This window comes from Xenia sp. Carnegie-2017, unplaced genomic scaffold, assembly GCF_021976095.1.
Source record: "Xenia sp. Carnegie-2017 unplaced genomic scaffold, XeniaSp_v1 HiC_scaffold_2, whole genome shotgun sequence".
NCBI lineage: Eukaryota > Metazoa > Cnidaria > Anthozoa > Malacalcyonacea > Xeniidae > Xenia > Xenia sp. Carnegie-2017.
Window position 1 is genome coordinate 5188841 of NW_025813482.1, and position 16233 is coordinate 5205073.

The following is a 16233-nucleotide window of genomic DNA, read 5'->3' on the forward strand; positions in this document are numbered from 1 at the left end:
TAAGATAATTTATGTACATACACACCTGAACATTGTACACCAGCATCTTCATCATGTCCACAATTATGGGATCCCCATCCACTATGTGAACAACTCGAAATATTATTTTCATTTCCTACACAACGAACGTCGTCCAACCATATTTGTCCTCTGCCATCAGGAACATCACCACCTTGTAAAGCACTGACAGCATATTCATAACCAAGTTGACGACAAACAACTTTAGCATCTTTTAAATCCCAGCTATCATCACAAATTGTTCCCCATTCTCCATTGTAAAATACTTCCACACGACCTCTACCACTAGAACTCTTTGGTCCCCGAAGTCTAACAGAGTTGACAACTGATGAAAAAAGAAAATATATAGATAGTACGATCTATAGAAGTCTCAATTCCGAAATATTCTAAGTTACATGTATACATATAAAGTATCCTGTTATGTTAGATGCCATTGTAAAATCTTCTTGGGCCAAATTATTGACTTAAATTAGTAACAACAAAATGATAAAAAAAACTTACATAAGTACCAATATCAAAACGTTTTGGTTATTTAGACACTATTTGACTTTCATAAGTCTTAAACAATTTTTAATTAGACCAGTCCTTATTTCTTTATGTAATATAAATAACTTCTTAACTCTTTAACTTGCGAATTTCCCCCGTTTGTTTTCCATTCAATCGTTTGATTTGTTGCCATATGGCAAAACTGCCCAATAACTTGTTGAAACAACAAATAATAAACAGTAAATTGGTCACATAGACTCTTCGTTGACAACGTGGGAATCTTTATCGTATTTTTAATTATTCATAAATACGTTTCTGGTGCTCTCTAGGCATGTCTTTTGCTAAACTTTAACGGTCAGTAAGAAACGAATTTAAAAATGCATTTTTTATGATAGACAACACGCCATTACAAGTCATAAAGTTACACTGTAGTGTATATTTGGAGATGTTCCTTTTAAATATGGAAAAAAGAAAAATTCTAATGGAGCTTCATAGGCTACAGCCTACAGCTTCAAAAAGCTCTAATGAATGTAAACAATCGTAACAAAATTGATTATAACGATTATCACATCCATCCACGGAAAGTTTAGTCTATGGGCTGCCCTTTAGCTCTGGCATTATCTAATCTTTTTATGAGCCATCATGAAATAGGTTATGTTTAATGATGTCCTCATGAAACAAGTTGTATTTATTTAGTTATTTTACGTCCGAAGCTGTGTTTATTCATCAGGCATTTGTCAATATCTGTTTCAGTATTGTAAAATCATATTAAATGTTTAAATTAATCATTGACATTCCGAAATAATCCATTTTATCATCTTTTTATAAAAATCTTCCTATTTTTAAGATAAGCGATGTACATACAAACCTGAACATTGTACACCAGCATCTTCATCATGTGTACAATTATGTGATCCCCATCCTCTATGTGAACAACTCGAAATATTATTTTCATTTCCTACACAACGAACGTCATCCAACCATATTCGTCCACTGCCATCAGGAACATTACCTCCTTGTAAAGCACTAGTAGTCATAAGACCAAGTTGACGACAAACAACTTTAGCATCTTTTAAATCCCAGCTATCATCACAAATTGTTCCCCATTCTCCATTGTAAAATACTTCAACACGACCTCTGCCACTAGAACTTTTTGGTCCCCGAAGTCTAACAGAGTTGACAACTGATAAAAAAGAAAATATATAGATATTGCAAGACATACAAATCTCAAATTCGAAAGATTCGGGGTTACATGTACATGTAAAATATCCTAATACAAAGATTAGAGCCCAACAGATAATTTATAAAATAGCCGTAAGCAATTTGGTTTTATAAAATTTATTAAAAGCGACGTACGTTTCGTCTTGACTGAATGCATCTTCAGACTAATAAGGAAGTTTACAAATATTTTATTTATAGTTATTTAGATAGTTTAAGATATCAGATTGCAATGGATGTGCAAGTTTGATGTGGTATATAGTTAGGCGGATGTGTTAAGACTAGAAAACTCGAGAGGGATGGTGCTTTCTTGACACATGGACACAGCCTTGACACATTCGACCTTATGATACGCAAAGCCTCTTTATCTCTAAACTAAAGTCATTGTTTAACGCCAACGGAAGCTCCATCCCTCTAGCTAAGCTTATTATCTCACCCTTGCTATACACCACAGCGTATTGGACATCCACAGTAATGTGATACATTTAACTATGTAAATACAAAATATAAAATAAAGCACAATTCGAAAAAGGTCATTTTGTAAACTTAGATTCAAGTTATCAAAACAAGACAATTAGAAGTATAATGTTTCAGTTTTATTTCTAAACCCTTATCAGTGAAATGATAATTTAAAATAAAACGTAATTTTACACTTCTAATTGTCTTGTTTTGATAACTTGAATCTAAGTTTACGAGGAGTCCTTTTTCGGTTTGTGCTTTATTTTGTATTTAATGAAACTGTCATCTGGTCAAGGAATGTAAATAACAATGAATGTATTTTTTATAAACTTCCTTATTAGTCTATAGATGTTTTGATTTAAAACGAATTGTCACTCGCTTTTGATACATTTTATAAACCAAACTGGAACAAAATATGTTTATTTAGTTATTTTACGTCCGAAGCTGTGTTTATTCTTCAGGCATTTGTCAATATCTGTTTCAATATTATAAAATCATATTAAATGCTTAAATTAATCATTGAGGTTCCTTAAATAATCCAGTTTGTCATCTTAAAGTAAAAATCTTCCAATTTTTAAGACAATTTATGTACATACAAACCTGAACATTGTACACCAGCATCTTCATCATGTCCACAATTATGTGATCCCCATCCACTATGTGAACAACTCGAAATATTATTTTCATTTCCTACGCAACGAACATCATCCAACCATATTCGTCCACTGCCATCAGGAACATCACCACCTTGTAAAGCACTGACAGCATAGTCATAACCAAGTTGAAGACAAACAACTTTAGCATCTTTTAAATCCCAGCTATCATCACAAATTGTTCCCCATTCTCCATTGTAAAAAACTTCCACACGACCTCTACCACTAGAACTTTTTGGTCCCCGAAGTCTAACAGAGTTGACGACTAATAAAAAAAGAAAATATATAGATAGTGCGATCTATAGAAGTCTCAATTCCGAAATATTCTAAGTTACGTATATACATATAATGTATCCTGTTATGTTAGATGCCATTGTAAAATTTTCTTGGGCGAAATTAATGATTTAATTTGTAACAACAAAATGATAAAAAAAACTTACATAAGTACCAATATCAATAAGTTTTGGTTAATTAGACACTATTTGACTTTCATAAGTCTTAAACAATTTTTATTTTGACCAGTCCTTATTTCTTTATGTAATATAAATAACTTCTCAACTCTTTGATTTGCGAATTTTCCCCATATGTTTTCCATTCAATCGTTTGATTTGTGGCCATATGGCAACACTGCCCCATAACTTGTTGAAACAAGCAAATAATAAACAAGAAATTGGTCACATAGACTCTTCGTTGACAACATGGGAATCTTTATCGTATTTTTAATTATTCATAAATACGTTTCTGGTGCTTTCTAGGCATGTCTTTTGCTAAACCTTAACGGTCAGTAAGAAACGAATTTAAAAATGCATTTTTTAAAATAGACAACACGCAATTACAAGTCATAAAGTTACACTGTAGTGTATATTTGGAGATGTTCCTTTTAAATATGCAAAAAAGAAAAATTTTAATGGAGCTTCATAGGCTACAGCTTACAGCTTCAAAAAGCTCTAATGAATGTAAACAATCGTAACAAAACTGATTATAACGATTATCACATCCATCCACGGAAAGTTTAGTCTATGGTCTGCCCTTTAGCCCTGGCATTATCTATTCTTTTTATGGGCCATCATGAAATAGGTTATGTTTAATGATGTCCTCATGAAACCAGTTGTGTTTATTTAGTTATTTTACGTCCGAAGCTGTGTTTATTCATCAGGCATTTGTCAATATCTGTTTTAGTATTGTAAAATCATATTAAATGTTTAAATTAATCATTGACATTCCGAAATAATCCATTTTATCATCTTTTTATAAAAATCTTCCTATTTTTAAGATAAGCGATGTACATACAAACCTGAACATTGTACACCAGCATCTTCCTCATGTGTACAATTATGTGATCCCCATCCTCTATGTGAACAACTCGAAATATTATTTTCATTTCCTACACAACGAACGTCATCCAACCATATTCGTCCACTGCCATCAGGAACATTACCTCCTTGTAAAGCACTAGTAGCTGCACCAAGACCAAGTTGACGACAAACAACTTTAGCATCTTTTATATCCCAGCTATCATCACAAATTGTTCCCCATTGTCCATTGTAAAATACTTCAACACGACCTCTGCCACTAGAACTTTTTGGTCCCCGAAGTCTAACAGAGTTGACAACTGAAAAAAAAAGAAGATATATAGATATTGCAAGACATACAAATCTCAAATTCGAAAGATTCGGGGTTACATGTACATGTAAAATATCCTAATACAAAGATTAGAGCCCAACAGATAATTTATAAAATAGCCGTAAGCAATTTGGTTTTATAAAATTTATTAAAAGCGACGTACGTTTCGTCTTGACTGAATGCATCTTCAGACTAATAAGGAAGTTTACAAATATTTTATTTATAGTTATTTAGATAGTTTAAGATATCAGATTGCAATGGATGTGCAAGTGTGATGTGGTATATAGTTAGGCGGATGTGTTAAGACTAGAAATCTCGAGAGGGATGGTGCTTTCTTGACACATGGACACAGCCTTGACACATTCGACCTTATGATACGCAAAGCCTCTTTAACTCTAAACTAAAGTCATTGTTTAACGCCAACGGAAGCTCCATCCCTCTAACTAAGCTTATTATCTCACCCTTTCTATACACCACAGCGTATTGGACATCCACAGTAATGTGATACATTTAACTATGTAAATACAAAATATAAAATAAAGCACAATTCGAAAAAGGTCATTTTGTAAACTTAGATTCAAGTTATCGAAACAAGACAATTAGAAGTATAATGTTTCAGTTTTATTTCTAAACCCTTATCAGTGAAATGATAATTTAAAATAAAACGTAATTTTACACTTCTAATTGTCTTGTTTTGATAACTTGAATCTAAGTTTACAAGGAGTCCTTTTTCGGTTTGTGCTTTATTTTGTATTTAATGAAACTGTCATCTGGTCAAGGAATGTAAATAACAATGAATGTATTTTTTATAAACTTCCTTATTAGTCTATAGATGTTTTGATTTAAAACGAATTGTCACTCGCTTTTGATACATTTTATAAACCAAAGTGGAACAAAATATGTTTATTTAGTTATTTTACGTCCGAAACTGTGTTTATTCATCAGGCATTTGTCAATATCTTGTTCAATATTATAAAATCATATTAAATGTTTAAATTAATCATTCAGGTTCCTTAAATAATCCAGTTGGTCATCTTTAAGTAAAAATCTTCCAATTTTTAAGATAATTTATGTACATACACACCTGAACATTGTACACCAGCATCTTCATCATGTCCACAATTATGTGATCCCCATCCACTATGTGAACAACTCGAAATATTATTTTCATTTCCTACACAACGAACGTCGTCCAACCATATTCGTCCACTGCCATCAGGAACATGACTTCCTTGTAAAGCACTAGTAGCTGCACCAAGACCAAGTTGACGACAAACAACTTTAGCATCTTTTATATCCCAGCTATCATCACAAATTGTTCCCCATTGTCCATTGTAAAATACTTCAACACGACCTCTGCCACTAGAACTTTTTGGTCCCCGAAGTCTAACAGAGTTGACAACTGAAAAAAAAAGAAGATATATAGATATTGCAAGACATACAAATCTCAAATTCCAAAGATTCGGGGTTACATGTACATGTAAAATATCCTAATACAAAGATTAGAGCCCAACAGATAATTTATAAAATAGCCGTAAGCAATTTGGTTTTATAAAATTTATTAAAAGCGACGTACGTTTCGTCTTGACTGAAGGCATCTTCAGACTAATAAGGAAGTTTACAAATATTTTATTTATAGTTATTTAGATAGTTTAAGATATCAGATTGCAATGGATGTGCAAGTGTGATGTGGTATATAGTTAGGCGGATGTGTTAAGACTAGAAATCTCGAGAGGGGATGGTGCTTTCTTGACACATGGACACAGCCTTGACACATTCGACCTTATGATACGCAAAGCCTCTTTAACTCTAAACTAAAGTCATTGTTTAACGCCAACGGAAGCTCCATCCCTCTAACTAAGCTTATTATCTCACCCTTTCTATACACCACAGCGTATTGGACATCCACAGTAATGTGATACATTTAACTATGTAAATACAAAATATAAAATAAAGCACAATTCGAAAAAGGTCATTTTGTAAACTTAGATTCAAGTTATCGAAACAAGACAATTAGAAGTATAATGTTTCAGTTTTATTTCTAAACCCTTATCAGTGAAATGATAATTTAAAATAAAACGTAATTTTACACTTCTAATTGTCTTTTAATTGAATCTAGAAGTCCTTCGGTTTGTGCTTTATTTTGTATTTAATGAAACTGTCATCTGGTCAAGGAATGTAAATAACAATGAATGTATTTTTTATAAACTTCCTTATTAGTCTATAGATGTTTTGATTTAAAACGAATTGTCACTCGCTTTTGATACATTTTATAAACCAAAGTGGAACAAAATATGTTTATTTAGTTATTTTACGTCCGAAACTGTGTTTATTCATCAGGCATTTGTCAATATCTTGTTCAATATTATAAAATCATATTAAATGTTTAAATTAATCATTCAGGTTCCTTAAATAATCCAGTTGGTCATCTTTAAGTAAAAATCTTCCAATTTTTAAGATAATTTATGTACATACACACCTGAACATTGTACACCAGCATCTTCATCATGTCCACAATTATGTGATCCCCATCCACTATGTGAACAACTCGAAATATTATTTTCATTTCCTACACAACGAACGTCGTCCAACCATATTCGTCCACTGCCATCAGGAACATTACCTCCTTGTAAAGCACTGACAGCATAGTCATAACCAAGCTGACGACAAACAACTTTAGCATCTTTTAAATCCCAGCTATCATCACAGATTGTTCCCCATTCTCCATTGTAAAATACTTCCACACGACCTCTGCCACTAGAACTTTTTGGTCCCCGAAGTCTAACAGAGTTGACAACTGATAAATAAAGAAAATATATAGATAGTGCGATCTATAGAAGTCTCAATTCCGAAATATTCTAAGTTACATGTATACATATAAAGTATCCTGTTATGTTAGATGCCATTGTAAAATCTTCTTGGGCGAAATTAAGGATTTAAATTAGTAACAAATAAATGTTAAAAAAAACTTACATAAGTACCAATATCAAAAAGTTTTGGACAATTAGACACTATTTGACTTTCATAAGTCTTAAACAATTTTTATTTAGACCAGTCCTTATTTCTTTATGTAATATAAATAACTTCTTAACTCTTTAACTTGCGAATTTTCCCCATTTGTTTTCCATTTAATTGTTTGATTTGTTGCCATATGGTAACACTGCCCCATAACTTGTTGAAACAAGCAACTAATAAACAGTAAATTGGTCACATAGACTCTTCGTTGACAACGTGAGAATCTTTATCGTATTTTTAATTATTCATAAATAGGTTTCTAGTTCTCTCTAGGCATGTCTTTTGCTAAACCTTAACGGTCAGTAAGAAACGAATTTAAAAATGCATTTTTTAAGATAAACAACACGCCATTACAAGTCATAAAGTTACACTGTATTGTATATTTGGAGGTGTTCCTTTTAAATATGCAAAAAAGAAAAATTTTAGTGGAGCTTCATAGGCTACAGCCTACAGCTTCAAAAAGCTTTAATGAATGTAAACAATCGTAACAAAACTGATTATAACGATTATCACATCCCTCCACGGAAAATTTAGTCTATGGGCTGCCCTTTAGCTCTGGCATTATCTAATCTTTTTATGGGCCATCATGAAATAGGTTATGTTTAATGATGTCCTCATGAAACAAGTTATGTTTATTTAGTTATTTTACGTCCGAAGCTGTGTTTATTAATCAGGCATTTGTCAATATCTGTTTCAGTATTATAAAATTATATTAAATGTTTAAATTAATCATTGACATTCCGAAATAATCCATTTTATCATCTTTTTATAAAAATCTTACTATTTTTAAGATAAGTGATGTAACTACAAACCTGAACATTGTACACCAGCATCTTCATTATGTCCACAATTATGTGATCCCCATCCTCTATGTGAACAACTCGAAATTGTATTTTCATTTCCTACACAACGAACGTCGTCCAACCATATTCGTCCACTGCCATCAGGAACATGACTTCCTTGTAAAGCACTAGTAGCTGCACCAAGACCAAGTTGACGACAAACAACTTTAGCATCTTTTAAATCCCAGCTATCATCACAAATTGTTCCCCATTCTCCATTGTAAAATACTTCAACACGACCTCTGCCACTAGAACTTTTTGGTCCCCGAAGTCTAACAGAGTTGACAACTGAAAAAAAAAGAAAATATATAGATATTGCAAGACATACAAATCTCAAATTCGAAAGATTCGGGGTTACATTTACATGTAAAATATCCTAATACAAATATTAGAGCCCAACAGATAATTTTTCAAATAGCCATAAGCAATTTCGTTTTATGAAATTTATTAAAAGCGACGTACGTTTCGTGTTGACTGAAGACATCTTCAGACTAATAAGGAAGTTAACAAAAATTTTATTTATAGTTATTTAAATAGTTAAAGATATCAGATTGCAATGGATGTGCAAGTGTGATGTGGTGTGCTGCTAGGTGGAGGTGTTAAGACTAGGAAACTCGAGAGGGATGGTGCTTTCTTGACACATGGACACAGCCTTGATATATTCGACCTTATGATACGCAAAGCCTCTTTATCTCTAAACTAAAGTCATTATTTAACGCCAATGGAAGCTCCATCCCTCTAGCTAGGCTTAATATTTCACCCTTGCTGTACACCACAGCGTATTGGACATCCACAGTAATGTGATACATTTAACTATGTAAATAAAAAATATAAAATAAAGCACAATTCAAAAAAGGTCATTTTGTAAACTTAGATTCAAGTTATCAAAACAAGACAATTAGAAGTATAATGTTTTGGTTTTCTTTCTAAACCGTTATCAGCGAAGTGATAATTTAAATAAAACCGAAATATTACACTTCTAATTGTCTTGTTTTGATAACTTGAATCTACGTTTAGAAAGAGTCCTTTTTCGGTTTGTGCTTTATTTTATATTTAATGAAACTGTCGTCTGGTCAAGGAATGTAAATAACAATGAATGTATTTTTTATATACTTTCTTATTATAGTCTGAAGATGTTTTGATTTAAAAGGAAATGTCACTCGCTTTTAATACATTTTATAAACCAAAGTGTAACAAAATATGTTTATTTAGTTATTTTACGTCCGAAACTGTGTTTATTCATCAGGCATTTGTGAAAATCTGGTTCAATATTATAAAATCATATTAAATGTTTAAATTAATCATTGAGGTTCCTTAAATAATCCAGTTGGTCATCTTTAAGTAAAAATCTTCCAACTTTTAAGATAATTTATGTACATACAAACCTGAACATTGTACACCAGCATCTTCATCATGTTCACAATTATGTGATCCCCATCCTCTATGTGAACAACTCGAAATATTATTTTCATTTCCTACGCAACGAACGTCGTCTAACCATATTCGTCCACTGCCATCAGGAACATGACTTCCTTGTAAAGCACTAGTAGCTGCGCCAAGACCAAGTTGACGACAAACAACTTTAGCATCTTTTAAATCCCAGCTATCATCACAAATTGTTCCCCATTCTCCATTGAAAAATACTTCAACACGACCTCTGCCACTAGAACTTTTTGGTCCCCGAAGTCTAACAGAGTTGACAACTGATAAAAAAAGAAAATATATAGATATTGCAAGATATACAAATCTCAAATTCAAAAGAGTCGGGGTTACATGTACATGTAAGATATCTTAATGCAAATATTAGAGCCCAACTTTTAATTTTTAAAATAGCCATAAGCAATTTGGTTTTATAAAATTTATTAACAGCGACGTACGTTTCGTCTTGACTGAAGACATCTTCAGACTAATAACGAAGTTTACAAAAATTGTATTTATAGTTATTTAAATAGTTAAAGATATCAGATTGCAATGGATGTGCAAGTGTTATGTGGTATGTAGCTAGGCGGATGTGTTAAGACTAGAAAACTCGAGAGGGATGGTGCTTTCTTGACACATGGACACAGCCTTGACACATTCGACCTTATGATACGCAAGGCCTCTTTATCTCTAAACTAAAGTCATTATTTAACGCCAAAGGAAGCTCCATCCCTCTAGCTAGGCTTACTATTTCACCCTTGCTATACACCACAGCGTATTGGACATCCACAGTAATCTGATACCTTTAACTATGTAAGTAAAAAATGTAAAATAAAGCACAATTCGAAAAAGGTCATTTTGTAAACTTAGGTTCAAGTTATCAAATCAAAACAATTAGAAGTATAATATTTCGGTTTTATTTCTAAACCCTTATCACTGAAATGATAACTTGCAATAAAACCGAAATATTTTACTTCTAATTGTCTTGTTTTGATAACTTGAATCTAAGTTAACAAGGCGTCCTTTTTCGGCTTGTGCTTTATTTTATATTTAATAAAACTGTCGTCTGGTCAAGAAATGTAAATAACAATGAATGTATTTTTTATAAACTTCCTTATTAGTTTGACGATGTTTTGATTCAAAACGAAATGTCACTCGCTTTAAATATATTTTCAAAACCAAAGTGGAACAAAATATGTTTATTTAAATTTTTTACGTTCGAAGCTGTGTTTATTCTTAAGGCCTTGGTCAATATCTGTTTCAATATGATAAAATCATATTAAATGTTTAAATTAATCATTGAGGTTCCTTAAATAATCCAGTTTGTCATCTTTGTGTAAAAATCTTTCAATTTTTAATAAAAATTATGCACATACAAACCTGAACATTGTACACCAGCATCTTCATGATGTCCACAATTATGTGTTCCCCATCCTCTATGTGAACAACTCGAAATATTATTTTCATTTCCTACGCAACGAACATCATCCAACCATATTTTTCCACGGCCATCAGGAACAGAACTTCCTTTTAAAGCGCTGACAGCATAGTCATAACCAAGTTGAAGACAAACAACTTTAGCATCTTTTAAATCCCAGCTATCATCACAAATTGTTCCCCATTCTCCATTGTAAAATACTTCCACACGACCTCTACCACTAGAACTTTTTGGTCCCCGAAGTCTGACAGAGTTGACAACTGATAAAAAAGAAAATATATAGATAGTGCGATCTATAGAAGTCTCAATTCCGAAGTATTCTAAGTTACATGTATACATATAAAGTATCCTGTTATGTTAGATGCCATTGTAAAATCTTCTCTTGCAAAATTAATGATTTAAATTAGTAACAAAAAAATGATAAAAAAACTTACATTAGTACCAATATCAAAACGTTTTGGACAATTAGACACTATTTGACTTTCATAAGTCTTAAACAAATTTTATTTAGACCAGTCCTTATTTTTTTATGTAATATAAATAAATTCTTAACTCTTTAACCTGCGAATTTTCCCCATTTGTTTTCCATTCAATCGTTTGATTTGTTGCCTTATAGCAACATTGCCCCATAACTTGTTGAAACAAGCAAATAACAAACAGTAAATTGTTCACATAGACTCTTCGTTGACAACGTGGGAATCTTTATCGTATATTTAAACATTCATAAATACGTTTCTAGTTCTCTCTAGGCATGTCTTTTGCTAAACCTTAACGGTCAGTAAGAAGCGAAATTAAAAATGCATTTTTCAAGATGGACAACACGCCATTACAAGTCATAAAGTTACACTGTAGTGTATATTTGGAGATGTTCCTTTTAAATATACAAAAAAAATTAATTTTAATGGAGCTTCATAGGCTACAGCCTACAGCTTCAAAAAGCTTAAATGAATGTAAACAATCGTAACAAAACTGATTATAACGATTGTCACATCCCTCCACGGAAAGTTTAGTCTATGGGCTGCCCTTCAGCCCTGGCATTATCTAATCTTTTTATGGGCCATCATGAAATAGGTTATGTTTAATAATGTCCTCATGAAACAAGTTATGTTTATTTAGTTATTTTACGCCGAAGCTGTGTTTATTCATCAGGCATTTGTAAATATCTGTTTCAGTGTTATAAAATCATATTAAATGTTTAAATTAATCATTGACATTCCGAAATAATCCATTTTATCATCTTTTTATAAAAATCTTCCTATTTTTAAGATAAGTTATGCACATACAAACCTGAACATTGTACACCAGCATCTTCATCATGTCCACAATTATGTGATCCCCATCCACTATGTGAACAACTCGAAATATTATTTTCATTTCCTACACAACGAACGTCGTCCAACCATATTTGTCCTCTGCCATCAGGAACATTACCTCCTTGTAAAGCACTGACAGCATAGTCATAACCAAGTTGACGACAAACAACTTTAGCATCTTTTAAATCCCAGCTATCATCACAAATTGTTCCCCATTCTCCATTGTAAAATACTTCCACACGACCTCTGCCACTAGAACTTTTTGGTCCCCGAAGTCTAACAGAGTTGACAACTGATAAAAAAAGAAAATATATAGATATTGCAAGACATACAAATCTCAAATTCAAAAGATTCGGGGTTACATGTACACGTAAGATATCTTAATGCTAATATTAGAGCCCAGCTGATAATTTTTAAAATAGTCATAAGCAATTTGGTTATATAAAATTTATTAAAAGCGACGTACGTTTCGTCTTGACTGAAGACATCTTCAGACTAATAACGAAGTTTACAAAAATTGTATTTATAGTTATTTAAATAGTTAAAGATATCAGATTGCAATGGATGTGCAAGTGTGATGTGGTATGTAGCTAGGCGGATGTGTTAAGACTAGAAAACTCGAGAGGGATGGTGCTTTCCTGACACATGGACACTGCCTTGACACATTCGACCTTATGATACGCAAGGCCTCTTTATCTCTAAACTAAAGTCATTATTTAACGCCAATGGAAGCTCCATCCCTCTAGCTAGGCTTACTATTTCACCCTTGCTATACACCACAGCGTATTGGACATCCACAGTAATCTGATACCTTATATGTAAGTAAAAAATTTACATTTTACATTTTACATTTTACATAGTAAAAAATTTACATTTTTTACTATGTAAGTAAAAAATGTAAAATAAAGCACAATTCGAAAAAGGTCATTTTGTAAACTTAGGTTCAAGTTATCAAATCAAAACAATTAGAAGTATAATGTTTCGGTTTTATTTCTAAACCCTTATCACTGAAATGATAACTTGCAATAAAACCGAAATATTTTACTTCTAATTGTCTTGTTTTGATAACTTGAATCTAAGTTAACAAGGAGTCCTTTTTTGGCTTGTGCTTAATTTTATATTTAATGAAACTGTCGTCTGGTCAAGCAATGTAAATAACAATGAATGTATTTTTTATAAAACTTCCTTATTAGTTTGAAGATGTTTTGATTCAAAACGAAATGTCACTCGCTTTAAATACATTTTCAAAACCAAAGTGGAACAAAATATGTTTATTTAAATTTTTTACGTTCGAAGCTGTGTTTATTCTTAAGGCCTTGGTCAATATCTGTTTCAATATGATAAAATCATATTAAATGTTTAAATTAATCATTGAGGTTCCTTAAATAATCCAGTTTGTCATCTTTGTGTAAAAATCTTTCAATTTTTAATAAAAATTATGCACATACAAACCTGAACATTGTACACCAGCATCTTCATGATGTCCACAATTATGTGTTCCCCATCCTCTATGTGAACAACTCGAAATATTATTTTCATTTCCTACGCAACGAACATCATCCAACCATATTTTTCCACGGCCATCAGGAACAGAACTTCCTTTTAAAGCGCTGACAGCATAGTCATAACCAAGTTGACGACAAACAACTTTAGCATCTTTTAAATCCCAGCTATCATCACAAATTGTTCCCCATTCTCCATTGTAAAATACTTCCACACGACCTCTGCCACTAGAACTTTTTGGTCCCCGAAGTCTGACAGAGTTGACAACTGATAAAAAAGAAAATATATAGATAGTGCGATCTATAGAAGTCTCAATTCGAAATATTCTAAGTTACATGTATACATATAAAGTATCCTGTTATGTTAGATGCCATTGTAAAATCTTCTCTTGCAAAATTAATGATTTAAATTAGTAACAAAAAAATGATAAAAAAACTTACATTAGTACCAATATCAAAACGTTTTGGACAATTAGACACTATTTGACTTTCATAAGTCTTAAACAAATTTTATTTAGACCAGTCCTTATTTTTTTATGTAATATAAATAAATTCTTAACTCTTTAACCTGCGAATTTTCCCCATTTGTTTTCCATTCAATGGTTTGATTAGTGGCCATATGGCAACACTGCCCCATAACTTGTTGAAACAAGCAAATAATAAACAGTAAATTGTTCACATAGACTCTTCGTTGACAACGTGAGAATCTTTATCGTATTTTTAATTATTCATAAATACGTTTCTGGTGCTTTCTAGGCATGTCTTTTGCTAAACCTTAACGGTCAGTGAGAAACGAATTTAAAAATGCATTTTTTAAAATAGACAACACGCAATTACAAGTCATAAAGTTACACTGTATTGTATATTTGGAGATGTTCCTTTTAAATATGCAAAAAAGAAAAATTTTAATGGAGCTTCATAAGCTACAGCTTACAGCTTCAAAAAGCTCAAATGAATGTAAACAATCGTAACAAAACTGATTATAACGATTATCACATCCATCCACGGAAAGTTTAGTCTATGGGCTGCCCTTTAGCCCTGGCATTATCTAATCTTTTTATGGGCTATCATGCAATAGGTTATGTTTAATGATGTCCTCATGAAACCAGTTGTGTTTATTTAGTTATTTTACGTCCGAAGCTGTGTTTATTCATCAGGCATTTGTCAATATCTGTTTCAGTATTATAAAATCATATTAAATGTTTAAATTAATCGTTGACATTCCGAAATAATCCATTTTATCATCTTTTTATAAAAATCTTACTATTTTTAAGATAAGTGATGTACATACAAACCTGAACATTGTACACCAGCATCTTCATCATGTGTACAATTATGTGATCCCCATCCTCTATGTGAACAACTCGAAATATTATTTTCATTTCCTACACAACGAACGTCGTCCAACCATATTCGTCCACTGCCATCAGGAACATGACTTCCTTGTAAAGCACTGACAGCATGCATAACCAAGTTGACGACAAACAACTTTAGCATCTTTTAAATCCCAGCTATCATCACAAATTGTTCCCCATTCTCCATTGTAAAATACTTCCACACGACCTCTGCCACTAGAACTTTTTGGTCCCCGAAGTCTAACAGAGTTGACAACTGATAAAAAAAGAAAATATATAGATATTGCAAGATATACAAATCTCAAATTCAAAAGAGTCAGGGTTACATGTACACGTAAGATATCTTAATGCAAATATTAGAGCCCAGCTGATAATTTTTAAAATAGCCATAAGCAATTTGGTTTTATAAAATTTATTAAAAGCGACGTACGTTTCGTCTTGACTGAAGACATCTTCAGACTAATAAGGAAGTAAACAAAAATTTTATTTATAGTTATTTAAATAGTTAAAGATATCAGATTGCAATGGATGTGCAAGTGTTATGTGGTATGTAGCTAGGCGGATGTGTTAAGACTAGAAAACTCGAGAGGGATGGTGCTTTCTTGACACATTCGACCTTTTGGTACGCAAAGCCTCTTTATCTCTAAACTAAAGTCATTATTTAACGCCAAAGGAAGCTCCATCCCTTTAGCTAGGCTTACTATCTCAACCTTGCTATACACCACACCGTATTGGACATCCACAGTAATCTGATACCTTCAACTATGTAAATAAAATATGTAAAATAAAGCACAATTCGAAAAAGGTCATTTTGTAAACTTAGGTTCAAGTTATAAAAACAAGACAATTAGAAGTATAATGTTTCGGTTTTATTTCTAAACCCTCATCAGTG

At 32.2% G+C, this 16233-nt stretch overlaps 1 protein-coding gene across 1 annotated transcript in view; it reads right to left on the minus strand.

The window, feature by feature from the left end:
- LOC124440043 overlaps window positions 1–16233 on the minus strand; it is a 116968-nt gene that overhangs the window by 12714 nt on the left and 88021 nt on the right. The window contains exons 43-52 of the mRNA XM_046990369.1: window positions 13937–14254; window positions 12459–12776; window positions 11114–11431; window positions 9700–10017; window positions 8285–8602; window positions 6937–7254; window positions 5542–5859; window positions 4129–4446; window positions 2782–3099; window positions 26–343 (exon numbers count right to left, since the gene is read on the minus strand). Coding sequence (XP_046846325.1) covers window positions 26–343; window positions 2782–3099; window positions 4129–4446; window positions 5542–5859; window positions 6937–7254; window positions 8285–8602; window positions 9700–10017; window positions 11114–11431; window positions 12459–12776; window positions 13937–14254 — 3180 coding nt within the window. The remainder of the gene's footprint in view (window positions 1–25; window positions 344–2781; window positions 3100–4128; window positions 4447–5541; window positions 5860–6936; window positions 7255–8284; window positions 8603–9699; window positions 10018–11113; window positions 11432–12458; window positions 12777–13936; window positions 14255–16233) is intronic.